The sequence below is a fragment of the Microchirus variegatus genome, assembly GCF_963457635.1.
Source record: "Microchirus variegatus genome assembly, chromosome: 5".
Classification (NCBI taxonomy): Eukaryota; Metazoa; Chordata; class Actinopteri; order Pleuronectiformes; family Soleidae; genus Microchirus; species Microchirus variegatus.
This window is the reverse complement of record NC_139806.1, coordinates 22,475,031-22,502,337: the sequence shown is the minus strand read 5'-3', so window position 1 is coordinate 22,502,337 and position 27,307 is coordinate 22,475,031. Positions and strand designations below refer to the sequence as shown.

At 39.5% G+C, this 27,307-nt stretch overlaps 3 protein-coding genes across 3 annotated transcripts; 1 reads left to right on the top strand and 2 right to left on the bottom strand.

Annotated features, from left to right (window-relative positions):
• Positions 1-647: 647 nt before the first annotated feature.
• prdx4 (peroxiredoxin 4) lies at positions 648-5,240 on the bottom strand. The gene is made up of 7 exons (XM_083890444.1): positions 4,980-5,240; positions 2,670-2,787; positions 2,450-2,566; positions 2,091-2,213; positions 1,542-1,672; positions 1,031-1,065; positions 648-712 (listed from the first exon to the last, which is right to left on the bottom strand). The coding sequence occupies exons 1-7, from the start codon at positions 5,173-5,175 to the stop codon at positions 662-664; spliced, it is 771 nt and encodes a 256-aa protein (XP_083746570.1). The 5' UTR covers positions 5,176-5,240; the 3' UTR covers positions 648-661.
• A 1,002-nt stretch (positions 5,241-6,242) lies between these two features.
• Positions 6,243-13,776, bottom strand: pdha1a (pyruvate dehydrogenase E1 subunit alpha 1a). Its single transcript, XM_083889842.1, has 11 exons — positions 13,676-13,776; positions 12,961-13,029; positions 12,455-12,628; positions 12,149-12,275; positions 11,950-12,041; positions 10,681-10,773; positions 10,256-10,411; positions 9,679-9,750; positions 9,524-9,591; positions 9,286-9,394; positions 6,243-7,795 (listed from the first exon to the last, which is right to left on the bottom strand). The coding sequence occupies exons 1-11, from the start codon at positions 13,721-13,723 to the stop codon at positions 7,631-7,633; spliced, it is 1,173 nt and encodes a 390-aa protein (XP_083745968.1). The 5' UTR covers positions 13,724-13,776; the 3' UTR covers positions 6,243-7,630.
• A 714-nt stretch (positions 13,777-14,490) lies between these two features.
• Positions 14,491-25,099, top strand: map7d2a (MAP7 domain containing 2a; the record flags this gene model as incomplete). The annotated part of the gene is made up of 17 exons (XM_083889622.1): positions 14,491-14,527; positions 15,701-15,793; positions 16,184-16,267; positions 16,370-16,447; positions 16,767-16,930; positions 17,577-17,673; positions 18,027-18,116; positions 20,001-20,107; positions 20,222-20,337; positions 20,412-20,782; positions 20,869-21,010; positions 21,108-21,288; positions 21,862-21,966; positions 22,045-22,095; positions 22,314-22,354; positions 23,519-24,178; positions 24,841-25,099. 17 exons carry the CDS (start codon positions 14,491-14,493, stop codon positions 25,097-25,099), a joined length of 2,676 nt encoding a protein of 891 aa, XP_083745748.1.
• Between the last annotated feature and the right edge of the window lie 2,208 nt (positions 25,100-27,307).

Sequence of the window (27,307 nt, the reverse complement as noted above, 5' to 3'; positions counted from 1 at the left end):
AGTTATTTGAGTTACGGTTGCCTTTATATCATCTCAGTCTGGTCATTCCCCTCTGATCTCTGTGAGGCGTTTTTGCCCAGAGAACTACCACTCGATGAATATTTTTCTTTCTCTGAGAACCCTCCAGATGGTTAATGTGGCAATCCCACAGCATTTATTCTGCCCCTTTTCTTTTAATACTGAACTTCAGCAGGGTGTGTGACATGTCTTAAAATTACTTTAAAAAATCTTTGAGGTGATGCAAAAATGTCACCAGCCAACTGTGTAAACATCATCATTCAATAGTAAAATGCCACATGTACCCTTTCCCTTGAATTTGTGAACCATCAATGGCACACTGGTCTTTAGTGAGTCACCTGCTAAGTTTGAAGCCTGTAAAGCAAACCATTTGACAGTTAAGGATCAGCACACAGATGTTCCTTTAATAGATAAATGCTTACAATGAGCGTGGCTTCTTTCACAGCCAAGCTGTGCACACTGTTAATATCTAAATCTAACGTCTTATTTCTTTCTGTGTATTTCTGTGTAGACTGTGAAACTTTCAGCACTGAAGGAAATTAAGGTGAAAGAGGGATCTAAAGAATGGCCATACAATTTTTTTTTTTTTTTTTTTACAAAAACACACTTTATTTGAACCATCAGTAAGTGGAGTTTACACTGATCAGTTCAGCTTATCAAAATACTTCAGCTTGCCGGAAGGGTCTGGAATGATCTGTGGGAAAAATGAGTGCACAAAAAAAGGAATTAAGATTACATTATACAGTAGTGTTATAGTAATCAAGACCCGCTTTCAATTATTTTATGAACATTTTAAATTGCTGTTTGTTTGTTTTTAAATTGTCTTGTATTAAATGTATTTAATATACACTGAATTTTGATTTAGCTTGTTTTGAAATGTTTCTGCTCAAGCACAAAGCACTGTACATTTTGTAAATGTTTGTTTTTGAAAAAAAAAAAAAAAGAAAGAAGTATATTAGATCAAATGTAGTATTTGTACAGATTCAGTCCACTCTGATCAAGTGATACTCACTGTATCGCTGCCTGGCTTCCATCCTGCTGGACACACTGTGGAAAAAAAAACATGATTTCAGTAAAGTCAGCCATTATAGAAAAACAGTTCCACAGAATCAAAAAAAAAAAAGATCTCACTTTCACACAGATAAATGCTACCCACTGCTTGCTCCTGTTCTTAGCTTGTGTGTGTTCACGACTGATGTGTAAGAAGGATAAGTTAAATGCAGAGAGCAAATTCCCCATCACTAATTGGTGTGTGTGTGTAAAAACAACTAATTACTATTTAGAGGAACACCGATGATAAAGCATGGCACATATGAGTGGTCCCTAGTGTGATTGACAGTTGGTATCATCCAACAGGTGGGTGGTGGCAGGTGGCGTCTGTGTGGTGCTGGTCAAATCACATATCTCAAGGGTTCAAAATGGGAGTTCACGTTCGAATATTTAAAGCCACAACCAGATACCACTTGAAAAACAAAAAAAAACTGAATTTCAGCAGTCAAATTGTTGAAATGAGCTTCTCAAACCTTCTCCGTGTTTGTCAGTGTACTGGAAGGCCTGCACCAGTCGCAGTGTCTCGTCGACAGACCTTCCGACTGGAAGGTCGTTCATAGTGATCTGCCTCAGGATGCCTTTGTCATCGATGATGAAGAGTCCCCTTAAAAAGACACGAACAACTATGATAATGGCATAACGTGGAGCACAATGAAGTGCATTCATTGCCAGTGAAAGACCAACTCTTATATTCATTTAAAAAGGGAAGAAATATCAATCCCATCCCAACCATTAGTTTCATTTATACCTAATCCTATAATTATTACCTAATGTTCTGTTGTGGAATAACAGTGTGTTATGCAACATATTTAATTATTGACCAATAAATGTAGCCATAAACGTAAAGATGGTGCAATATACATGTTCAATCTCTGTTTATACTGTAAATATTCTGGAAACTGTCTATAATTTACATTCTTTTATTAAAACTTTTTTATGTATTATTTTTATTGTCTTGCTGCTGAAACAATGTAAATTTCCCCACTGTGGGACTAATAAAGGACTATCTTATCTTATCGTACCTCAGTGTGTGTCCCTGGTCCTCCAGGTAGACGCCGTAATCTTTTGAAATCTGATGAGTGAGGTCGGACAACAGAGGGATTTTCATTTCTCCAAGTCCTCCCTGCTTCCTGGGCGTATTAATCCTGTTACAGAGGAGGAACATTTAGAAAAGAGCAACCTTAAGTAAAACTCCTCTCTCTCGGCTCTTTTTTTTTTTTGGGGGGGGGGGGGGGGGGCATTTTTCAAAAATCAGGCACTGAGAAGAAGAGGGGTTTAGTTACACTTTTAGGTCGAAAGGAATTATTTGCACAGAAGTGTCTTATGTACATCCATTATTGGAAATGTGTTATTATCCAGTCATTAAAGTGAACCATCTTACCAGGCCAGGTGGGTGAACTGGGAGTCGACGGAGCAGGCAACCACTTCTGTGTTGATGGCACGAAACTCATGCACACGGTCGCTGAACGCAATGATCTCAGTGGGGCAGACAAACGTGCTGCAGCAGAAACGACCACATCAATGTCTGAACATACTCAGTGATGCAAGAATCATACTGCAAACTAAGTGATTATGAAATGTACACATTAAATGTTACTCACAAGTCCAGAGGATAGAAGAAGAAGACAAGATATTTTCCCTTATAGTCAGATATCTTCACCTCCTTGAATTCCCTGTTGATGACAGCGGTTCCTTCCCAGTGTGGTGCTGGCTTTGAAACTAATGCAGGAAGACAATCATATGTTTGAAGGACTGATTATACATATTTTTCTTTCTAGTAAATGTATGCTAAAATTATTAAATGTAGGGCTGAAAAAAAATCAAGCAATGAAATGATTATAAATGATTTGCCAACAGTGTTGATAATTGATTAATTGGTTTGAGTGTTTTATTTTCAACTTCTTAAATGTGAATATTTTCAAATTTCTTTACTCTGTTCTTTACTCTCGTCACAGAAAGTGTTATTGTTAAATATGACCAACCAGGGGAGGCCTTCACATGCATTTGTGGTAATATCTCAAAAAATAATAATGGTGCGTCTATGAAATCAACCAGGTGTGTTGGAGCAAGGAAACATCTAACACATGCAGGACAGTGAGTGGTCTCCGAGGTCCAGGATTGAGAGACACTGTCTTAAAATATCTAAAATGATGTTCCTTTTACTTTATTTGTGTTATTCTTGTATAGCAGGGGTCTCAAACTCAAATGACCTGGTGGGCCAATGCGCATCTATTGTGGTCAAGATGGGGCTGGCCTAGAGAACAAAAAGTGGAAAAAAACTATTGCATCATGATGTCACACGCACACTTAATAATACTATTTATGATGCAAAATGTATGTATTAATATCAAAAACAAACATTTATTTTATATGACATAAATAATAGTGTGGACAACTGTAATTAAAATTCGTACCAGGAGCCGTTTCGGCCATTGCCATTCTTGGTTCTGGCCCCAACAAGTGTATTTATATATGTGATTGAATGTTGTATATGATACATTAAATAATGGTATAATTATGACCAAATGTCTTATTATTACTTTTATAAAAAAACATTATATTCTACCACCTCACTGGAAGATGTGCCTCAGCTACACACTGTGTTTAATAGACGGTGAGGTCGTGGGCCATGTTTTCATTATAACATGATATTAAGTGGGGGGCCGCATGTAATCGATTGGGGGAACGCACGTTTGAGACCCCTGTTGTATAGTATATACTTTTTTTGGATTTGTTTTACCACAGATGGGCAAGGACCCACATGGTACCTTCATGGCCCTTGATTTTTCTCCATAAAAATAAATCATTTTGAAGCATAAAATTATTGTTATATGCTCCAATAACACGCTAGGGTTGACATTTTTAATTTCCAAGTGTTTCAATGTGTGACCTGAGAGAGAAGGACACCACATCTTAATGTTTCCATGGGCCAGGCGAACTAAGCCGCTGCTTAGGGCCCCCAAGAGCAATCAACTAAATTTTTTTTTACTTTTTCTCAGTTTTTACATAGTTGTCAGATGTGATTATTTAACTTTATATTTTATTCATAAACCATTTTTATTACCTTGTTCTGGGGGCCTCTGTTGATTTACATTATTATTTAAGTATTTGTTTGATATGTATTTGTTTATTTTACTTAATGCCGTGTTTTTTACATATAAAAGTCAAATCTTTGTATGACAGGAGTGTATTTTGAATCCCCGCCCCAAAGACTGTGCACATTTTTAGATTTTCAGACCTTAATATCTTTATTGTATTAATAGCTTTTATTTGTATTTATCTGTATTGATTCTCTGTGTCTCCAGTAGGGGGAGTTGCTGATTTTGCCAAATATTAATTGAAAGATGTTTTTGTACGTTTGCAAATCTGGTGTCAGAACAAAAAGCTCTCACATTTAGTTTTACAAGTGTATTTGTATTTGTGACAGAGTAGAATAAATAGAATAGCTTTCGTATAGTAGGTGTGTGAATGATCGATAATCATTATTATTGGCAGTTACAGAGGGCCCCAAAATGAAATGTTGCTTAGGGCCCCATGGAGGCTTGGGCCGGCCCTGCCATGGGCATGAAAATGACTATGAACGGCCCTGTCTGTGTTTTCTATCATTTTGTCCAACCCACTTTTGTCAGTGAAATTAAATCATGTGTCTGAGGGGCGGGGAGAAGACAAGCACGTGAATTTAAGAGACTGACGTGTCCTACAGCGACCATCAGGTACCAAGTCAGGCCAAACACATGTAAAGGTGACACTAACATTTAAGTATTAGGATTTAAGTGTAAAATATTCGCTCCTGACTGAAGGCTGAAGCTGCAGCTGCTTAAATAAATCAAAGAATACAGTACTTCTGAGAAGCCAGACACAGTCTGACAGAGCACCTGCAACTGACAACATGCAAAAACAAAAACACTCACTCTTGGCTTTGCTGAGGTGCAGTGAATGGTCAGACACCGGGACACGGAAAGCCTCTCCGGGATAGACGTGTCCTCCCGCGTAGTTGTGACACTGGGAGTTTCGCAGGTTTTCCTCAGCAGAGGTGAAGAAGAGGAGGAGGAGAGAATAGCAGAGCAGAGCCTGCAGCTTCACACCAGGGAGAGGAACTAACTCCATTGTGTAGATCTTCTCAGAGCACTGGACTCTACCTTTTAGCAGTTCAGTTCAGGGGCTTCTGCCTCTTCTTCTTCTTCTTCTTCGTTCAAGTCTTGCAGCAGCCTTGCATCCTCAAAGTTGCACTACCGCCCCCTCCTGGCGCTACGTGTCTCATCACTTCTTCGTTTTACTAGTGTAACGTTAATGTTTGATGAGTGGTGGTTGGATCACTCTATATATGAATAAACAGCCAGATGGAGGACATTTTCTAAGCAACACTTTACTGTTCTCCCCACTTCAGCAGCTCCACAACAACAACACCACTTCCTGTTTACTTTTGAAGCAACCACTGAGAAGCTAGAAGGACTTAGACAGGTAAATGTGAGTTAGAACCACAAAGGCAGATTCAGCTAATTATGGATTTAAACATGCTGCTGTAAATACTGTATTTGAACATGTAAATATGCAAATAATAATTAGGAACACAAACGTGTAAATAGCTAACTGTATACACAACTTCTTTTTTAGTAAATTAACTAAAATATATAAACTAACCACTTGTAACTTTTGTCTCCACCTGTGTCTGTGTGTAAGCCCAACGCCCTGTTATCTATCACCAAATAGCTCTTAGTTTTTAAAGAAATCTACTGCAATATTTGGCTGAATTTGAATGTATTGTCTATTTATATGCCAGTTTCAAAATGTACATTTTTGTCTTCTTGTACCCCGTACATCACTCCCCAAGGTTATAAGTACACCATCAGCTTTTGACCTGGGATGACAACAGGCAGTCTAAAACCAGCATCCAAACTCAACTTCGACATACACTGGTCTGTGAAGATCTTTCAATGCATTATTGTCAGAATAACTGATTTTAACTCAGATTTTTACTGAGATAGGCACAGCGTAGAGGATAAAGCAGTAGAAAATGGATAAATCGATTCTCTGCTGGACAGAAGTCGTCAAACTCATCACACGACTGTAACCAAACCTGCTTTAGAATGAGCCTCAGATCCTACAGAAATAAGTAAATGTGGAAATGATAAATTTACAATTTACAGAGACAAAGGACGTGATATATACAAATGTACTTTACAGTCTTTTTATTATTGGCTCGCACATAAAAACCAGTGTTTCCTTGAGCCATCCCTCACCCTCAATGTAACAGTTTACAACAAATACAGTTTCAGTCTGTTGTGTAGAACAGAACATTACCCGTTTTTGTCACGATGATCTGTTCCAAGACAGAAAACAGACTGGAATCCATATATTCCTGTACATGTAAGCCAATGATGCGCCTCAGCTGATGTGGAAAAATATCACAAAACACCTTCTGAGGAAAAACATACAAGTGACACAAGGTGCTGATGAAATATCTCCCAGATTAGGAAAATTTGGAGTAGTTAAGGTTAGCTCAAGAATTCAGACAAGTCAGTGTTCACATTCAGCACTGATTAAGATTGTGTTGATTTTATGTAGACATATTTGGAACAACAGATATTCTTACACAACTTAACCCAGTGAATGTAAACACACTGAACATCCATCACATCTGACTTTGATGCAGCTCATTTTGGAGTGCAACATAAACATAAAACAGCACAAGATCTGCCAGGCATGTGTTTGTTTGTTTGTTAGGTTTGGCAAGATCAATTAAAATGTAGTGGAGAAATTTCATGAATGATGATCATGACAGCAGTCTTTACCGTGCTCCAGTTTATGCGTCTGGTTGAATCAACTTATTATGCATCATGTACACTTGAGTACAAAGACAACAAAGTACTTTTTATAATACAGAGGCCTGATGTATACTACGTCGCTCAACAAAACTCAGTTTATGCTATGACAAAACATTTCATTTGTTGTCATGTTATGTTAAGCTTGTGAGGAGGAAGAGACTGAATCTGTTTGCTGTCTCTTCTTGAAATGAACCGTAATAGACGGGAATTTGCTTAATAAACACCTCAGAAACGGCCCGAGATATACATCAAACAAGCAATTTTAGAATAAACTCAATATATTCGCTGAAGGCCAGATTTACTAAATTGTTTGTAGTTTAAAATTAATAAAATCTTCATTATGCGTTTAAATTAAGTAGCTCCAGGAATTTCTTGAGCTAAACCCAAAATGAATACTTGTAGCGTCATTATAAATAGCCCACCATTGTCTGTGAAAAATAAATAAATATGAGAGGACTTTCATGAGATGGTCAAAACACAAAAAGGACTGATGAGTAAACCAGCACTTTAAATGATGTTCCATCTCTGTTTGTTTAACTGACAGAACAACTGTGTAAATATGGCCCCTGCTGTTGAAACTGAATTTCTTGTTGATGCATTAAGCTCTGGGTCCGAGGCACCACATGGTACATTTGATGATGTGCGTATACCGATGACATAGGGGTAATATATGGATGTAGGGGTGTTCATATATTACAGGGTGGAAGAGGTGATTAAAAGAAAGGGCAGACAAAACTTTAGCTAACAGACTTCAGCACGGACCACGGGTTCGTGCCGCGCACTTCCATCGGTGGATCGTTGTGATAGATGTGGTTGCACAAGTCTTCCAACGGGGGTTCAGGATCTGTGGTGGCAAACTGAGCAGCGTCTTCAATTTCCTTCCTCACCTCGATATCAATCTCCTACAGACCAATCGCGGGCAAGACAGAGAAATATATTAATTTACCATGTGATGTGAACAAAAATTCCAATCATGCAATCAGGATGGTTCAACACTGTTACATTAGAAGTACAATTATTTAACTACTTCACACATATTTAAAACTCTTATTTACTATGATTAACTATGATTTTTAAACTCCATACCAATATCATATGGCCACCAATTACCTTAATAACCAAATGCTTTTGTAAACATTATCAGTGTATTTATCAGTATTCCCATCAATTATCACTTTAACATTTCTGTGACAAACACATAGCACATACATACAATTTAAGATCTCATTGCTCTAAACTTAATGAGAAAACCATCAACCTTCATGTCACGACACAGAAGTAGCAGGACGCTGGTAAGGACACAGGTCATTTTCCCTGAGAGTCAGTGTTGTGGTGTGTCACAACTAGTGCTAGGCACATTGACGCCGCTAACACATGATGCTTTTCCATGACTACTGACCCAGAAAAAGATGCGTGTGACGTCACGTTTACGTGACTCCCTATTGCTAAAATGAGTCTCTAAAGTAACGCTAAACTTTAAAAACAGAGGCACACATACGCAGCACACTGTGTGGATGTGATGTGATTCTCTTCACTCTCTTGGATGAGAAATTACACAGTTCAATTGTTAATAAAGTCGTCTCTCACACTGCACTGGTGACAAAGAGAAAACCATGGTGACAGCTATTGTTTCAAGGGATTGATATTAATGCAGTTAGTGTTTTCAGAGCTACACTGGTGTAATCATTTAAACATCAATATGACAAATAAAAATCAATCCATCTAATCAATCTATTCCAGCATAATAGCTCACTTTTGGCTTAAAGATGTGTCTTATGTGTGTCACAATGATGTACATATAGAATCAAAAAGACCAGACCATTGTAGGTCTTGTTTTGATTATTTTATTCTCTTACTCATGCAATGCAGACGTGTTTATTTATTTGTATCCACTGCATCCATTCTCAAAGTGCGGCCCGGGGCAAATGGCGGCCCGCAGAAACATTTCTGGCAGCCCGCAATGAATTACAGTTGATAGTTTTAATCCTGGAGCTACTAAGCTTGTTAAATGTTTATTGGACATTACCGGATACAGACCAATAAGTGTAAACTGTAGAACTGCAATCTGGTCATTAAAATTATTACAAATATTATTCTGTTTCTTTTTTCCTTTGGCGGCCCTCAGTCCAAAGTTGGGTTCCTAAATTGGCCCTCAGGTTTTCAAAACTTTGAGAACCCCTGCTCTACAGATATCAGAAATTGTGTGTTGCCACTTTAAAAAAAAAGACTATACATTACATTTGAATTTTTTTACAATGCATTTTTACTTATTCACAAAAAAACAATAACATATACATAATACTGTTTATATTTTAGGTGTTTTATTATTAATGTAATTCAGGATCAGGTTGGTTATTTTGTTGGATAGGTTTACAAAGTAAACATCTCCTACCTTGAGCTCCTCCACGCTGGCCATGTTGTTGCTGAGCATGCGATCCTTCAGCAAGGAGATGGGGTCACTCTTGCTGCGGACTTCCTGGATCTCCTCACGAGTTCGGTAGCTGACATGTAGGAAGGCACGAAAGGGATCGTTATGAAAAATGAAAGCATTAGAAAATCTTGCCTGGTAAAGTTTGTTATAGTGACCATTAAAGGTAATAAAACTAAAATAAATGTTAATTTACACTTACCTGACACCAGGATCACTCATACTGTGTCCATGATAGCGGTAAGTCTGAAGCTCCATAATAATAGGACCCTGGAGAAATGTAGGTTAAATATATTCAAGTTCAAAAAAAGTTCAAATCACATTTCATGATTAATGATAGTCTGCATTTTAACTCGCCTTTCCAGATCTGCAGTGATCAGCGGCAAACCTGGTAGCTTCCCGAACACACAGCACATCCATGCCATCCACCTGGACAAACAAAAATACCAACATTTAAATCATGTTCTTTTCTTTTTTTTTGTTATATTACAATATTCAAGTGGATAGAAAATTAAAACTGAAAGACTGACAAACTTAAACTCACAAATTTAGGTAACTGTACTTCATGTACAGTGACTTCACCATGTATAACCCCATTCACACCTTAATTTATTTTTTTATTTAGCCATGGATGTGGTCATATAAAGTAAAAAGTGCATCAATGTAACTGTAACTATTTCTTATAATGCACCAGGTTAGGGAGATCCCAATCCAGCGTTTAAGTTTTGTGAAAATTTAAACTAATCAGGGCGCTGTGAATCGGATTTTAATCGATTCAGGAAAACAGCAGTGATAACCAGTCCTAGTCTAAATACAGTAACTTATGAAGACAAATGCAAGTGGGTCGAACAGTCTAATGATAAGATATGAATTATTCTATGTATCAGTTCTATTTGTGGAGAAAAAGGATAAAATAATGGAGTGGAAACTTTACCCGGAGACCAGGGATGAACTCTCCTCTTTTGTAGTAGTCTGTGCTGGCTGCAGCTCGCTCCACTGATGTTCCCATACCATACCTGTTGTTCTCACAGACGAAGATGACAGGCAACTTCCAAAGTGCTGCCATATTGTAGGTTTCAAAGATCTGACCCTGTGTACACAGAAGAGTTTTTGTAGCATGTTTAACATACAATGTCTTGAAATGTTTAATAGAGAGAGGTTAGAGAGCACAATGTGATGTTATTTCCCCATTCTTAAGGCAGGATTTAATGTCCCTGCACTGGATTTGAATAAGGTATGCATGTACAGGCTCTCTACAAGATGAGGACCAGCTCCAACTCAAAAGTTGAAACAACTATATAGCTGATAGAACAAATGTACTGTATTTGTACAGACACCACAGTGATATATGTCCTATACCTGGTTTGCAGCACCGTCACCATAGAGGCAGACACACAACTGATTGTTGCCCTGATATTTACAGGCAAGAGCCACGCCTGCACCCAGGGGAACCTGAGGAAAATCAAGATATAGCTAAAGTTAGGTTACATTTCAGTTTAAGGTGAAAGTTTTACAGTACTTCACAGTTTTCATTGGGTTTATCAGACAACAGCTGATCCTTTGACATGTTAAACATGAAACTCATAAAACAATGATATGAAAAGGGTTGGAACATAATAGCATCATATAGAACTAGAAAATTCTGAGGCGAAATTTCGATCCTGTGAAGTGCAATTTTTTCTATTTTTGTGGAAGTGTAAAATGGCCCGTTTGGTCAAACGTGTCCAGGGAAGTTCCCTTGTCTCACATATCATGTCGTGTGCAGATCGGTCAATGTATAGCAAAGTTACATTTAACTTCCTGTTAAATGTTAAATTTCCTGTAAGGTGTAAGTCATTTCTTGCAGACATGTTCAGGACAGTTCTCTGGTCTCACAATGTAAATCTCTACATTAAAGCGGACCTAGAACAGAAGTTCCAATTAATGCTGTTATTTTATTTTTTTAAATATATTTTTCTGGGACTTTTTGCCTTTAATGGTGCGGGATTCGAACCAGGGTCAGATTTCAATCGGCTCGTTTACAGCAACGAGGAGGTTTTTGACCATAAAAACAAGTTAATGTATGTAAGTAGACCTCCATAACTAACATATATGTGCAACAGGACCACTCTATGTGAGCTTTAAAGTATGACAACACTGAGGTTCTAAATTGGGCTGGGCTCTGATCATGTTTTCGACCTTTTCCCCATGTATGTGTATGTGGAAATTATTAATTATTTTGCGATTTGTGTCGCCATGGTTACTCAAAACACTTAGAAAAGTCATAGCACGCAATTACCCATCAATCCTAATGTTTTGATATAAGATTTGTTGGGGTTTTCTCAAAACTATGGGAGGAGTTACGTGCCAAAATTTGGGTGGAAGAATAACAATACAATACAGAGAGACTCACAAGCCCCTCCCCTAAAATCACCTTTTTATGACAGAATAGTTAAATGAATACTATCACATTGGCTCACTTATTACACCCATGTTCACTATTACATCAAAGTGTAGTTTTATGTTGACACTAAAGCCGTAACGTGTGGAATTTTTTTGGTCTAATTATGGCTCCTTTTTAAAGTAGCTTAACACAAATGATACACCGAATAAAGAGCAAGCATTTGAAAAAAGAATTAGGAGATATACCTGAGCTCCAACAATTCCATTTCCTCCATAGAAGTGTTTAACGTACATGTGCATGGAGCCTCCTTTGCCCTTTGCAATACCTCCTCTTCTACCTGTATGAACACACACACAAGGATGAAAAAAAATTGCTCTAAAGTAAAATTGGGTTAAAATTCTCTATTTAACTAAAATATATGTTGTCCTAGCATTGCAGACTGACCAGTGAGTTCCGCCATGATCTCCTTCACAGTCCCTCCTCTGGTGTATGTGTAGCCATGGGCGCGGTATGCAGTGATCAGGTGGTCAGACAAATTAATTGATGCTTCAATACCAACAGCACACGCTTCCTATGAGAATAAGACAAAAAGCTTGACATGTTTGTCCAAAACAGACATGTTTGGAGATGAACGCCAACAAATTGCATCTTTTTCTTTGTTTCAATTCAATACTCTTGTTGGATCATGATAGATTAAAAGCTTTAATTGATACATTTTGTTATATAGATTAAAATCACATTTCACCCTACCTGGCCGTCATACAGATGGCAGAATCCTCTGATGATCTTCTGCTTGTAAAGCTGATCTGCTTTCAGCTCCATACGCCTTATTGTCTGCATGATGCGGTAATACTGCAGACCCTCGTCACGGGTCATGACCACCTCAGTTGCTGGAGCCTCTTCCAGCTTGAAGAGGTCACATTTCTAGACAGAAGGGAGAGTCCAGTTTTACACACAAATGCAAACTAATACGTGTGCATTGACCAGTTGGGTACAAAATAAGAACCGGTCAGAATAAGCGCCTTTCTCCATGGAGTTTGCATGATCTCCCCCCCCTTGTGTGTGTGTGTGTTTTTCTCCGGGTTCTCACACTGTCCAAAAACTGACAGATTTGGGGATTATTCTAATTGGACATTCTAAACTGAAGTGTGAGAGTGTGGACAATTTGGTTCGGTACCATTCCCTTGCGGTACCAAAGTAATGGTGCAGTACAGTCGTAGATGAATGAATGAATTAATTCATGTTTGAAGACTTACCTTTACTTCAAAGGAAGCCTGGGTAGTGAAGTCGGCATATGTGCGAGCTGATATGACCACTGCAGCTCCCTGACAGGAGGAAAAGACAAATGATGGAGGAAAAAAAATTATAGTATTAGAAAAAAATAACTTAAATCTGCTATTACCTATTTAGAAATTCAAGCGTTTGAATCAACAGTCACATATTAAATAAATAAGAATAATCATTAGGTCTGACAAGACATATGAAGACATTGTTTTTAGAACAGTTGTTATTTCGGTTTAAGTATCCTACAGACACATTTGGAATAATATCAAAACATTAATGAGCATCAACAATACAACCTGACATCTATAAGCAGTTAGAAGGAAATAAAATGTTTCCCTCATCCCTTCACATAATGAGCTGAACTTGTAACGGGTAACTTGGGCTAACATGCCGTCTCGTAACTATCACAGTTAAAACACAGCTTCTGTGTCCACAACGACCATACAAAGTTAAGTACAGTTACACAAGCTAAACCTTTACTAACCAACAGAATAAATATGTCATAGAGTCTTTAATACTGCGTTTTCGCTGTGGGTTAGCCAAACAAGCTATCACTCGGCCTCGCAAGGTCAGAACAGCGGCGACACTTCTGTAACTTTGAGTAAACACTGAAGATTTTCACAAGGACATATTGAACTCGATGTACAGTACAATGCATTACATTGCATTATTTACGTTAGTACTTACATTTCTGGTAGCACAGGCTCTGAGAACATTGGCGATATTGGAGAGCATCTTTCCTGCACTAGCTAACCACAGTCCACACCTCCGTCCGTCCTTCTGACAGGTTACGCACTTCCGGTTCAGCTCGCTCTTCTTCTCTGGTGTCAATAAAGGCAGGAAGTACGGCTGCTGCCACCCCACGTCTTTACAAAATAACAAAATAAAATGAATTGAATCGAATTTAATTTAATATTTTCTATACAAAATGTAACAAAATTAATAATAATAATAATAATAATAATAATAATAATAATAAAAAATAATAAGCAGACCAGAAAAGACAACAAACAAACAAGCAAAAACAAAATAATCATATTTAACAATAAATAAATACATTCTGTTTTGCTTGACGGTCATTGCTTTATTGTATTTCAGAGGAAATCTCCTCCATTGAGTGAACAGCCTTTGTTTTGGGGCGGACTTTACGCTGCGACACACTGTGTAGTAAACTGGATTGTGTGTGCGCACCATCATCATCATCACCCTCTCCGTTCTAGTCCTCAATGATCCGCTCTCGCTCGCTCTCCGCACGCACACACACACACACGCACATCCATCGTGTCCATCATCTACAGCCTATATCAGCTGACTGCCTGTTTGTGTTGTTCTCCTGCTGCTCCTGCTGTTGCTCGTTCTGCTGCTGAGAGGAACAAGACACTCGTGCTGCATTGGCATCATCACCACAGCTCAGAGCCTTTCTGGTGACTGCGCGTCCCTCTCCTCCTTCTCTCCTTCCTTCTCTCCTCTCACTCTGCTGTTTTCTGCTGGTGACAGCCATCATGGCGAAAACAGTGTCACCATCCAGTGCATTTGCAGGTAAGCTTAGTTCGATACCAGCTCATTGTAATGGTTGTGTTGGAGCCGTGGTTGGATCAGACCCATGAATGACGCACTGCTTTTTTGTCCGGCTCCACTCTGTGCAGATAATATGGGCGCTGGAGTATAGACCTGTAATGTGCATGATCAAAGATACAGAAATACATTTATTTTTTAAAAATATATTGAATTTAGAAGCCTAACGGTTTATATTCCGGGAGAAAGTCAGCAAACAGTTTGGTTGCATTTCTCTCCCTGTCATTGTGATCTTATGTGGCCTTACATAGACCCTGTGTACCCTAAGTTGAGGGTCATTGTAAAGTAAAATCCGACTGGTCTGATGATGACTCATGTAGGGCAGATTTAAAGCATCTAACCGTTGTTTGAAGACTCTGAGTTAAAGACAGGGGTCGTTTACTCTGCAGATGAGGATGAACACTTTGTTGTTTTGCTTTCTCCCTCCACACCCAGACAAACGAGAGATTCACAGCATACACACACGGATGACTGAGTTACAGTAGTTTCAGTATGATGGAAATCTAAGCACCCATTTGCTGAACTCATGACATTTGAGTAATGAGTGATTTTGCCCTCAAAGCCATACAAGCTTTTGTAAATACACTCATTAGATCATTTGAGGTAGAGGTAGACTACCCATGTGGCCAGTGAAGAGATCATTACATGGAAAATGATGCCTGTGACACGTTAAGCATGATGGATGAAAACAGCAATATGCTTAGTTCAATCAGTTGAGCATGAAAGTGCAGGTCAAAGTGAATTAAAGCAACAGCAGCAGTTGTCTGTTGTCTGCAGGTTTCAGCAATAAAAAAGGGAAAATCACTCGACAAGCTGTTACTAGTAACTAGTTTCTAGTTGAATGAATTTGTGGAATTAAAACATTTAAATTTTTGCATGAGTCAAGTAAACACACTTTAAGGTGTAGACAATACATGGTAGATTCAGGTAACACCTTTATTATATTGATATGAGACTTTTGCTTGACTGTGTCTTATTGATATAGAACAGTCACATTAAAAACATTTACTCTGATTGTGTCCTTTGTTTTATATTTTGTTGTGTTGTTGCTCCCACATCTTCCACAGAAACACAATATAAATAGTATACATCATGATATAAAAAGAATATGAGTATTAAAGGTTTGTTTTTGTGTAGGTGAAAAAATGGCACCACCTTCTATCACTCTACTTCCTGAAAAGAATTCTCCGACAAACGGTCACTGCTCTCCGGTCCGAACTGGAAAAACGAGTGAGTGATGTCACTCTACTCACACTTCCATTTTTCCTTCATCTGCATATTTATTTATTACTTTAATTGCTATTAGTATTTATGACTTATTTACTGCACAGTTCTTTTTATATTGAATCCTCACAGATAACGTGAAATTAGCTTTTAGGCTGTACATATTTAGACTGACCATCACATCAAGGACAGTTTTCACCCCTCCCCTGTGTATTGTGCTGCAGTTTACTCTTGGCATGGCGATATTTGGAGGATTTTGCAATGTAATTCACTCAACACAGATCTGTTGTAATGTCTCTCTCTGGTGGCAATAAGGCAACACTGCAGATCGACACTGTGACTTCAGAGTGTGCTCTCTTTCTCTCTCTGGCTGTCTTTCTTTCTCGGTGATGCCAGCTCCATCCACCACAGAGAAAAAGCCACACATAAACGGACATGCATCTCCTTCACACTTGGCAGCAAACCATGCAGGTAAACAAAGTGAGTCATGCTGTTAACTTCTATCGCACTGCATTTTCTCGTTCATTTAACGTGGGAGAATTGTCACAATGCTTTTGTTTGGTCACTTGATTCATCTTCCAGTTGTGGAAGGCTACATGAAGACCGATGACAGGATGCGATTAGCCAAAGAGCGACGTGAGGAGAGGGAGAGAAGCCTGGGTAGGTGATGTCCCCATTTCCCCTCCATAGTCTGTTGTCCCTGCAGTTTAATTGGCTGTGGATGTGGAGTGTTTTCAGCCAATGCATTTCTCCAACTCGTTTTTTGAGTTCACTGCATTCCTGATGTGAAAAGCATTGTCACTTCAGAGAATGATAAACTTGTCAGCAAAAGTAGGTCTCACGCTCATAGCTCTTCCTCTAGCTCTTGCATTTTCCTCATGGTGGACTGTCAAATTAACTGCACGTTCTAAAAAAATCCTACAAGTCAATTTAGAAAAACACTGAAATTAAAGTGTCAAACCCTGCTGGTCCACTTTAGCGGCCAGGGAGCAGCTGATCAGGGAGAAGGAGCGCAGAGCTCGGCTGCAGTACGAGCGCACAGTGGAGGAACGCTGGAGGCGCCTGGAGGAGCAGAGGCAGAAAGAGGAGCTACGCAGAGCTGCGGTGGAGGAGAAGAGGAGGCAGCAGCTCGAGGAGGAGAGGGTCAGCTGAATCTGTTTGTGATGATGATGACCTCAGTTTTCTTCTCTCTATATATATTTTAAATTCCATCCATCTAACTAAAAGACATGTACATACATAAGACACATGTTGTATTTGACATATCTCAATATTCCCCTCCAAAAAAAAGGATTTATTTCAATGAATTTGGTGAATGTGAGAATTTGTAACGGCCATTTGCTATACATCCAAAGCCTCATGGAAACACCAGAGTACAATAAAGATTATCCATCCATCCATCCATTATCTACAGCTTTTTCCTCCACCAGAGGGTCGCGGGGGGTGCTGTGCCTATCTCAGCTGACATTAGGCGATAGGCGGGGTACACCCTGGACAGTTCGCCAGTCCATCGCAGGGCCACATAGAGACAAACAACCATTCACTCACACTCTCACACCTACGGTCAATTTAGAGTGGTCAATTCACCTAATCCCCATATTGCATGTTTTTGGACTGTGGGAGGAAGCCGGAGAACCCGGAGAAAACCCCCGCACACACCGGGAGAACATGCAAACTCCTTGCAGAAAGGCCCTTGTACAATAAAGATTATAGAAAGAATATATATAGTGGCGACAAAGCAAAACCAGTAGTTTTGTGACAGGCCTGTGTTTTGTTCTGTTGCCTTCAGGGGCGATTGGAGGCTTTGATGAAACGTTCTCTTGAGCGAAATCTTCTGCTGGAGCAGAGAACCAAACGCTGGAACAAGGGCTGCCCGTTTGGAGCAGGTAAGAACTCAAGCAAACAGAGATTGTTTTTGGAAACACATGGAAGACAGCGGCTGCTTGCTGAAGTATGCATGTGTTTCTTGGTGTCCAACAGAGACAGGAAGGAGTGACGCGCCTGTGCCGATGTCAATTTAGAACTAAACTACATTATGATGAACAATTGATTTTCAAAATATAACAGTCTTGATACAACCACATTCTTATACTACATTTGTATCTTTGAATCAGACAAACCAAGACATCCTCACTGGTGTTTTAACTTCCATCCAGGTTTTTACAGCTGGATGAAGACTTGCTCATTTAAACTGTTCATAATGCTCATGTTTCTGCTCTGCTCCGCCTGCTGCCTATAGGTGACAGTGAGAATGCCCCACTCCCTTTCTCTGCTGCCTCCGCCTTTTCCCATGGCATTGCCTCCCCCCTTCCTGCTGTCAGCGAATCTGGTAAAGTTAAGCCCCCCCATTGCCCTCCCAAGTGTCTACCACCCATTTTAATCCAATAGTTTGCATGTTTGTGTTGGTTTGGGTGGGCTGGAACGTCAAATTACAGGTGCAGTGTGTCAAATGCATGTGAAAACATTTAAATTGGGCAGAAAGTGAAGATAGAATAATTATTCTCCAACACTAGGGATGCACAATATTATCGGCAGATATTGGTATCAGCAGATATTGGCTTTAAAATGAATTATCTGCAAACACACCAATATCTGCTGATGTCTAATGACGACAACAGTAGGCTTAATAGGCCACAACCTCCTGGCTTCCTAGCAACCTTTGAAGCTGGCGCCCTCTACAACTATTTTTTTGCCTTTATTCCTCTTTGTCAATGGAGAAAAATCTACATTTGCTGCGGGATAAGTATGCAAATTATTATGCTAATCAGTTGGGCGCAGGGAAAAACCTATATATATTGGTGTCTGTATCGATTATATCCGATATGTGCAACCCTACTTAGAGGGTAAGGATGAAGTGATGGATATTCAGCTGCAACTTTTGGACACTGCACATTTAAACTTTAAAAAGTCAAAGTTTTCTTTCCGTGGTACATGTCAAGCTGCTCTGTCATTGGACTTTATAAAGTATCTCTTTATGTACACGTGTGCCATACTGCACGGTGTGCAGCTGCACTGTTCATGTGTTGTGTGTGTGTTCTAAATGCTCCACAGACAGACAAAATATTTCCAACTGACTAATCCATCTGTCAGAACTTTTATTTTGTTATAGAGGCAAACTTCACATTACAGCTTTACATGGATGATATGATGATAAGAAAATACGTTTTTTTTTTCCTCCATTAAAGTCTCCATCTGTTAGTATTCATTCTTTTGTCATGTTTGTTTTAGTAAAATCATACTTTACTATAGTTAAATTGCCACCCAGAGGTCAACCTCTTAGTAATTACAATTGAAGAGTGAAACATAGACAGTAGATTTGTGAGTAGTATCTATTTTATTTCTGTTTTTGGTCATTTGGGATTAGTGTTTCAAACTGAAAGCAGCTAAGTGCTGTTTACCCCAGAAGCTGACAGTTGTGGAAATCCATCACAAATGACCTAGAATAGAACTATGTGCAAAGAACCTTTGCTGTGTGTGACTGTGGAGTGAGTTTTATTTCGGCATCATTGGTTTGGATGTGACTCGGTGAGAAAACAAGTTTCAAAATTGACACTGGGATGATTGCTCACAGCCACTATGCTGGCATGTGTACACTTGCATTAAACCGCATAGTTGTAAACAAATTCAGGCAATTAATTTCAAAAACAGGGGGCACATGGTTGGTGTAGTGGTTAGCGCTCTCGCCTTTGCAGCAAGTTCGAGCCCCAGTCGGAACAAGGGCCTTTCTGCATGGAGTTTGCATGTTCTCCCCGTGTGTGCATGGGTTTTCTCTGGGTTCTCCGGCTTCCTTCCACACTCTAAAACATGCAGACTTGGGGATTAGGTGAATTGGTCACTCTAAAATTGACCGTAGGTGTGTGAGTGTGAGTGAATGGTTGTTTGTCTCTATATGTGGCCCTGTGAGGGACTGGCGAAACTGTCCAGGGTGTACCCTGCCTATCGCCCTATGTCAGCTGAGATAGGCGCAAGTAAAATCCTTTTTGCAGTGTCACAACATAAATGTGTCCCGCCATGTGTCCCTGTTTATGACATTAATATTTTTACCTGAAAACTAAGGATCAAAAGCAGCAGACCCGTGTAGCACAGTTTCATCACCAGAAGCAGAAATGCACCTGTAACCCTCAGCCCCCTAACCTATACTATATTAATATCCCTCTGTCACTTGTTATGTTTATCATTTGGTTTGATAAGCATGGTGTTTTTCGTCGCGCAGCCCCCTGCAGTCCTCACAGATCACCTTTCTGCAGCTCGTTGAATCCTGTTGATCACAACAGAGCTGGACTTCAGGGAGGCTCTCAGTCCACTCCCAATACACCCAAGGTCAGTCCCCACACCTTTTTTGTCTACCTGCACCTTGACATACGAACCTATCTAGGAATCACATGCCCATTAATGATAGAAGCTGCAAGATCTTACTGACTGCTCTGTTTACAGAAAGAGCGGCTACGCAGAGAGAGAAGAACTGCATCACCAGGTTATGGATCACCTGTGAGAAGATCTGAATCCCCTGCAAGTGTCACCAAACACTTGGCTTCACCCTCTACCTCCAAGTAAGAGTATTTGTTCATTGTTGACTTACAGGGTGGTTAGTTTGACATCACCAAACATCTGTATCTGTGTGCAGGCTGACATCAAAGATACGTGGCCAGTCTCCCAACAATGCACGTCAGTACCAATACTCCCCTACAAGACACCGTCCAAACACTGATGTTAAGAATGAAGAACACAAAAAGGTGGAAAAACACAGTGAACTATTGAAAGCTGAGGCCACACTGAAGAAGAATACCAACATGAACAGCACCAATCCACAATCACAGGTCAATGGGGAAATCGCTAAAATAAGATCATTCAAGGAAGAAACTCCTGAAAGGTGCCTCAACACCAACGCATCTGACAAAAATCAGTCCCCGGACAGAAAGAACCATGTGTCCCCCAAAGTCGATTCTACTGAGAAGAATACACACAGCACTGCTCAGGATGGAGACAAGAAAAGAGGTAAGGTTCGAGCCCTGAGTTTTCCTGACTCAACATTTTGTTTTTAGTATGGATGATTCTAATACCTGTCTTTTGATGTGTGACAGACTCAGCACCATGCACAGGGAAAATGGCAGCTGGCACAACAAATGCAGAGGAGGCGACCAGGTTGCTGGCAGAGCGCAGACGTCAGGCTCGAGCTCAGAAAGAACTGGAAGACAAAAAACGGGAACAAGACGAAGAAGAAAGGTGAGTTCAGTGAACAAACCATGAAGCAAAAGGCAGGATTGAAAACAATGGGGGAATCATGTGTTTACTGAGTGTCTCTACTCTACCTGGCAATCAGACTAAAGAAACAGCAGCTACAGAAGCAACTTGCACAAGATCAGCTACAGCAAGCAGTGAAAAATCAGCAAGTGAAGGAAAAGGTGAAACATGAGGAGAATCTCCCCAGGCCAAAACAAGATGAAGACAAACACAAGAATGAAGAGGAGGAGAATGAGAGACATATCCATATAAACAAAGAGGTGAGAGATCATCACAAGATTACTGGGACCTTATTAATCTGTTTGTGCTGGGTTTAGATATAAGGGATTATTGTAAATTTTGGCAGATTCTTAAATGAAAACTGCATAGATTGGGTAATGGGTAATATTAAAACCACTGAGAAATTCTCTCTGCATCTCTCAGTATAGCGGCATTAGATCTTGTGTCACCAGGAAACATTCCCATGCCACAAACAGGAAGTGATTTGTTTTATGTCAGACAGAGGCAACAGCAACATTGTGCTACTAAAGCGTCTAAATAAAAACACAAAGAAGCACCTATGAAAAATGAATTCTACTGATGAATATGTCTTACCCTCGCCTGCCCCTGCTGCGCTGGTGTTTACACACAAACACTCCCTCATCCAGGCCTGATAGTACTGCTTGACAATTGTTTCTATTCAGGAAAAATAAATAGAGGTAGAATGCTAATACAGAAGCTACACACTTTAATTTAATATAATTCATTTTTAACTTTAACTTTTTTATTTTTTATTTAATTTATACCTTAGTGTTTCTGTAATCTGAAGGTAGATTTCATCTTAATCCCAACAGAGAGAAAAAGCCAAAGTCCAGGCTCAGGAGGACGCCGAGCGTCAACGGCAAGACAGAGAACTGCAGGCGCAGCAAGAAGAGGAAAAGCGGCAACTAAGAAAAAAGGTCATTTTAAAGTACTAATTGCTTGTTGAAGTGTAAATAGTTTGAGAAGTTGTTGATAAAATATTGATTTTTTTGCAGAGAATTGAGGAGATCATGAAGAGAACTAGGAAGGGTGAAGCTGACTTGAAGGTACTGTAAGAGACAGTAAACCTGCTGCCTTTAAGCACCTGCCAACCGTGTGGTTACAATTCCTTTTCTTTTTTTCCAACTTTAATTTATTAAAACTTTGGATTTCTGTTGTTATAATCTTTATTAAATAATATTGCTGGTGATACTTTTGGTGGTTTTGTGTCATGATTACCACAAAATGTTGACCTGATTGTCTCTGTTATGCACTGAATCAGAAGGAGGAAGAGGTGGAGACTAAGTCAGTCTCACCACCAGGTTAGTGTGTTCTCCAGTTGCCCTGCCGCTACTTTGATTTTGCCTGCTTTTCATGCTCACTTCATGACTTGCTCTATGCCTTAAAGCTGTAAAAATGTAAACAGGGAATGTATTTTGAGCATGTTGCAGCAGAATGGGCTATTTGCACTGCAGTTATTTTGGCATGTATTGAAAAAAAAGGCGTTACTGAACAAACATACTTCATTTAAAGGTGCATTATGTGATAAATCTAAAGCAATTGGCCATAAAATCCTCCTAATATGTCACAGAGACTCAGGAATAATGTTCATATAAAAAACTGAACTTACCAACAACAACAGTACAGACAAAATATTTGCATTAAAAAAAATCTTTTGCAGACTGCAAATCATGTTTATGTTTTGAAATCATGTTTTGGCATGTGGCGCCACCTACCGCCGTCTACCAATCATTGCAGTCAGTAGAGTCTCAGCTGCTGAGCAACCACGGGTTGCTTGTTACGTCAGAAAACGAAACCTAAAAGACCTTGGTATTATGAATTTGAATGTAGTAACCGTTTTTGGCCACATTCTTACATATGGCACCTTTAATTGTTGACACCAGCAATTTTCTTGTGATCTGTCAAAAAAAGATGGCTGCTGTGAAAAGCCCATTCTACATTTGTTTAAATTAGCTGGCTCACGTTAAAGCTCCTTATAGGCAACAGCTTCTGATTTTTTCCCTTTTTTTTCCCAACCCATAAAGAAACTCTAATTCTGATTCTAATTTTGTTTGCAAAGTCTACATTAGTGTAAGCTGGCCAAGCAAAATTGTGCCTTGTGCTTTTGGCCATGCTTTGGTTGTTGTCATGTGAAATGTGACGCAGCAGCCGTGGCCTGTACTCTTGGTGCTGATATGGAACCTTTTACTGTAGAGCAGCACCATGGGGACTGAATGTAAAATTAGCTGCTCTTGAAAATGTCCTTGGAAGAATTATTCTCACCTCTCTATGGGGGATTGAGCTGTTGAGTGTGAGCCAGCACTTTACTTGAACTGTCCTGTGTTAATAATCTATCCATTTTGACCGATGTCAGCTCGTCCACTAATACTGGTGATGTGTAAATTCTGCTGCCACTGTCAGCATTTTAATATTAAGTGGACAGTCCAAATAAAGTGAAGCCCACTGTGCTTTTTTATTCTCCACAGAGAGTGTGAAGGCTGTTCAAAGTAATGCTCAGGTGAACGAGCAAACCTACAAAAAAGTTGCGTTTCAGGTTAAAGAGCCAGTGGATAAAGTCCAGGTCAACATAAAGAAGAAGGAAACTGTTGTAGCAACATCACATATTGACAATCAGAAGAATGTGCAAGTCAACAACAACACTCATCCAGTGATGGCAGCACCCAGTGTTCCTGAGAAGAGGCCAGGCACCAAAAAATCCACTGAAGAGTTTGCCACTCAACACAACCGAGAAAGCAAGACCTGTGCTGTCAAACACCAGGGAAGAGAAGTGGAAATCAATTTAAACAAGCAGCACATAGAACATGTTAAAGCCACAAACCAAATAAATGAAGAGCCAGCGAGGCTGAAAGCAGATGCCCGAGCCAACCAAACGCAGGGTGGTATGATGAATGGAGCAGTGAAAGGTAAAGGAAGTGGCTTGATAAGTGGCCGCCTAATTGCTGAGGGAAGCAAACATCAAAGCCTACACGTGTCACTGGTGGAGAGAATTGACAAAGGAGGCTCCAGACTGGAGGTTGTTCGACACTCAGTGACACCGCTGCCAGTGGGACACCTGTCAGCACCAATAATAAGGCTGCAGCCACTGGATGTGAAAGGGACGTGTGACGAGGTGCAGTCCATGGAGATCAGGTGAGTTAGTCAATCCGTTATTATTTGAAGGTCCAGTGTGTAACATTAGGTTTTACCGGCTGAAATTACTGCCATTGGTGTATTTGTATAATTGCTTTTTGTTTCATTATTTCGGCCTTAGAATAAGCATTTATTTATACTTCAATCAAGGGCCTAACATTTCTACAGCAGCTCAAACTAACCAAACCAGCCAGGGTGTGTGTTTTTGCATTTTAAAGCAGAACTACACAAACAAGGAATAATGGCATTGAGGGGAGTCATTGTTACAGTCTGCAGCTTTACCACTAGGTGGCGCTAACTTTTACACACTGGCTCTTGAAGTGTACATGGACATTTAGGCCTTAACAAATGGACATAGTCTGCCGGTTGCAAAATGAACTCTCATTGTGAACCATCAAGATTCACAATTAGAGTTGAAACTAGTGATTAAAGACTATTAAGTCCACTGGAAAATCATTACGAATGTTATGAATCAAGAGGGGGAGCCTACACCCCTGGTGGCCAACTGCGACTCCTGTCCCACTTCTTCGATTTCAAACCAGAAGACTGTGTCCATTTCTATTTATAGTCTATGTTCTGGATAATGTAGATTTCACAAATTTACAAGCCAAATTGAAAGTCCTGCATATTTTGAGCATGTACCTTTTTTGGTCAAATTCCAGCCCAGCTTCAAAGGAAGAACTCATTTCAATCCCAGAGTTCTCACCAGTGAATGAAATCCAGCACGGTGGCCTCAGTAACACACGTGCTCTTGAAGATCTGATGGACCTGACAGGCAGTGTCTCGCACCTGAAACTGTCCTCTGAAGGCAACATAGGCGACTGCAACAAAAACCTCATTGAGGGTGTGGTTAGTCCCATGTCAGACTCAAAGCACATTGGAATATCACCTTCATCCTCAAATAAACTTAGCATCCAGTAGTCCATTTAATCTCACTCTCATACCTCCCATTTCTTACCTTCTCACCAGGTGTCACAGAGCATGTGTCCCTGTGTTGACACACATTTATGGAAATAGAGCCATAGATTTCACTATTAAAAAGCTATAAAACTCTGACTTACAATATAAATATAACATATATATTCCAATCTCATTAATAACTATAACTCCAGTTCTCACCACAAGGACAAGTTTGCAGGATGAACACATGTGGAGTGAAGGGAGGGAAAAAGCAAGGGTTTGTCTGAATATATCAAATAATCCTAAAAGTGCACATATCAGGGATTTGACGATAAACATTTAGAGAACACACTGTCACTTAAGTGCAGTAGTTTGGTATTAATCTTCATATCTTAATCTCCCTGCACAGATCCCCCACTAGGCCCCATTTCAGATTCTTGACATATAGAGCCTGCTCAGAGCATGACTGCATTTGTAGCGCTGCCTTTTCACACATGCTCTGAAGCCTTTAATGTACGTGTTTCACTGTGAAGAAGCAGAGGAGGCATGACCATCTGATTTATAAGACAGCCTTGTCTTTCCATGCAATGTTACTCATGCATGCACTGCTGACTCCGCTGAAATTGAATTGTTCTAAATCAAAAGTCTGGTCAGGTTTGATTGGGGTGTTTGCAATGAGATAATTCCCTTTATTCCTTTATTCGAGTGTGAGAGATGAGTCCAAAGCTGGCATCATTAATGCGATTGCATATTAAGATAAATCATGACATAGACACAAATTAAATTATAATACATTACTCTTTGTAACTTTGACTTTGCAGATATGCAGTATTCATATTCCATGTCATGTCAGCCTTTCTTTCAAAATTCCACTGAATAAATGTGATTCAATTATGTAAATAGTAATACAGTAGCTCAGCAAGTTGTATAAAATATTTTCTGTACTAATGCCACTGTGCTAATGGATGCATAATCCTATGAGACATACAGTAACTTAGAGTTCTATCAACAGATATCTGGTAATAAGACTGAAGTGCAGGGATTAGGGTGTTAATTTAACAATCTAACTATGTTTCCCTTCATCACAATGTAGCTTTAATTATGTGTATGTTTCTTCTCTTCACGTTGCATGTAGTTTCCAGGGTCACGCAGTAGTGTAGGGGCTAACACCGTTGCCTTGCAGCAAAAAAAGATCCAGGTCTCTCGTGAGGTTTGCATGTTCTCCCACGATCCAAAAACATGCAGAGGATAATTGAACACTCAAAATTGCCCGTAGTTGTGAATGTGAGAGGGAATGGAATGGAATTATTTGTGTCTCTATGTGTTGACCCTGTGATGCACTGGTGACCTGTGCTGTATGTAACCCGCCTTTCACCCTGTGTCCATTGGCTCCAGCGACCCTCATGCGGAGGGCAAAGCAGTATACAATGAATGAATGTAGTTTCCATAAAAATGCCTTATTGGTGACTGAATTACTGTATTTATCATGCTTATCTTTTCTTGTTTTGCATAGAAATTGTGATATGTGATCTGTAATACTTGAATTTTGGTTTGAAATGCATCATTTCCACCAACCAGCAGTTATGAGTTTGTAATTATGTTTGTATATACAGTCACATATGATTTATGTTTCATTGCATTGCTTAATAAAACTTTCTTAGTGTACAGAAAGTAACCATAGTAGCCATATATATAATATGTACTAATTTAAATTTGCTGGATCTCTTTGTTTTTAGAAAAAGCAAGCGAGTGCAAAGTAATGATGCACACAACCAAAGTGATAATCTGCTCATGTTCATATGCACAATCTCAGATAGATAAACTCTTTAAGTGATTAAATAAGTTATGTATACATTGTGCATGGTTAGCATGGTCATGATAAAGATATCTGAAACAATAAAAAGAAAAAGGAAATTTTAATTGTGTGCATTTTCTCTTTGTTTGTTTGCATCGACTTGGTACGTTTATCGCAGTTGTATGACAAAAGTGCAAAGTGGTTTGAAATTTTGAATGATATTAGATTCATCTTCTCGTCAACTACTGTTTTGTTCAAATAGAAACTGAATTGGAATTGAAAATTGCATACGGGTCGTGCTGAGGGAGGTTTCAGTAAATCCAAATGCCAAAATATTGATGGATACCTGTTGACAGTCTTGCATAACACACACACACACATTCTTGTACTTGCTGCATACTGAGGACCAGGTAAAAGTGCTGACAAAGTGAGGA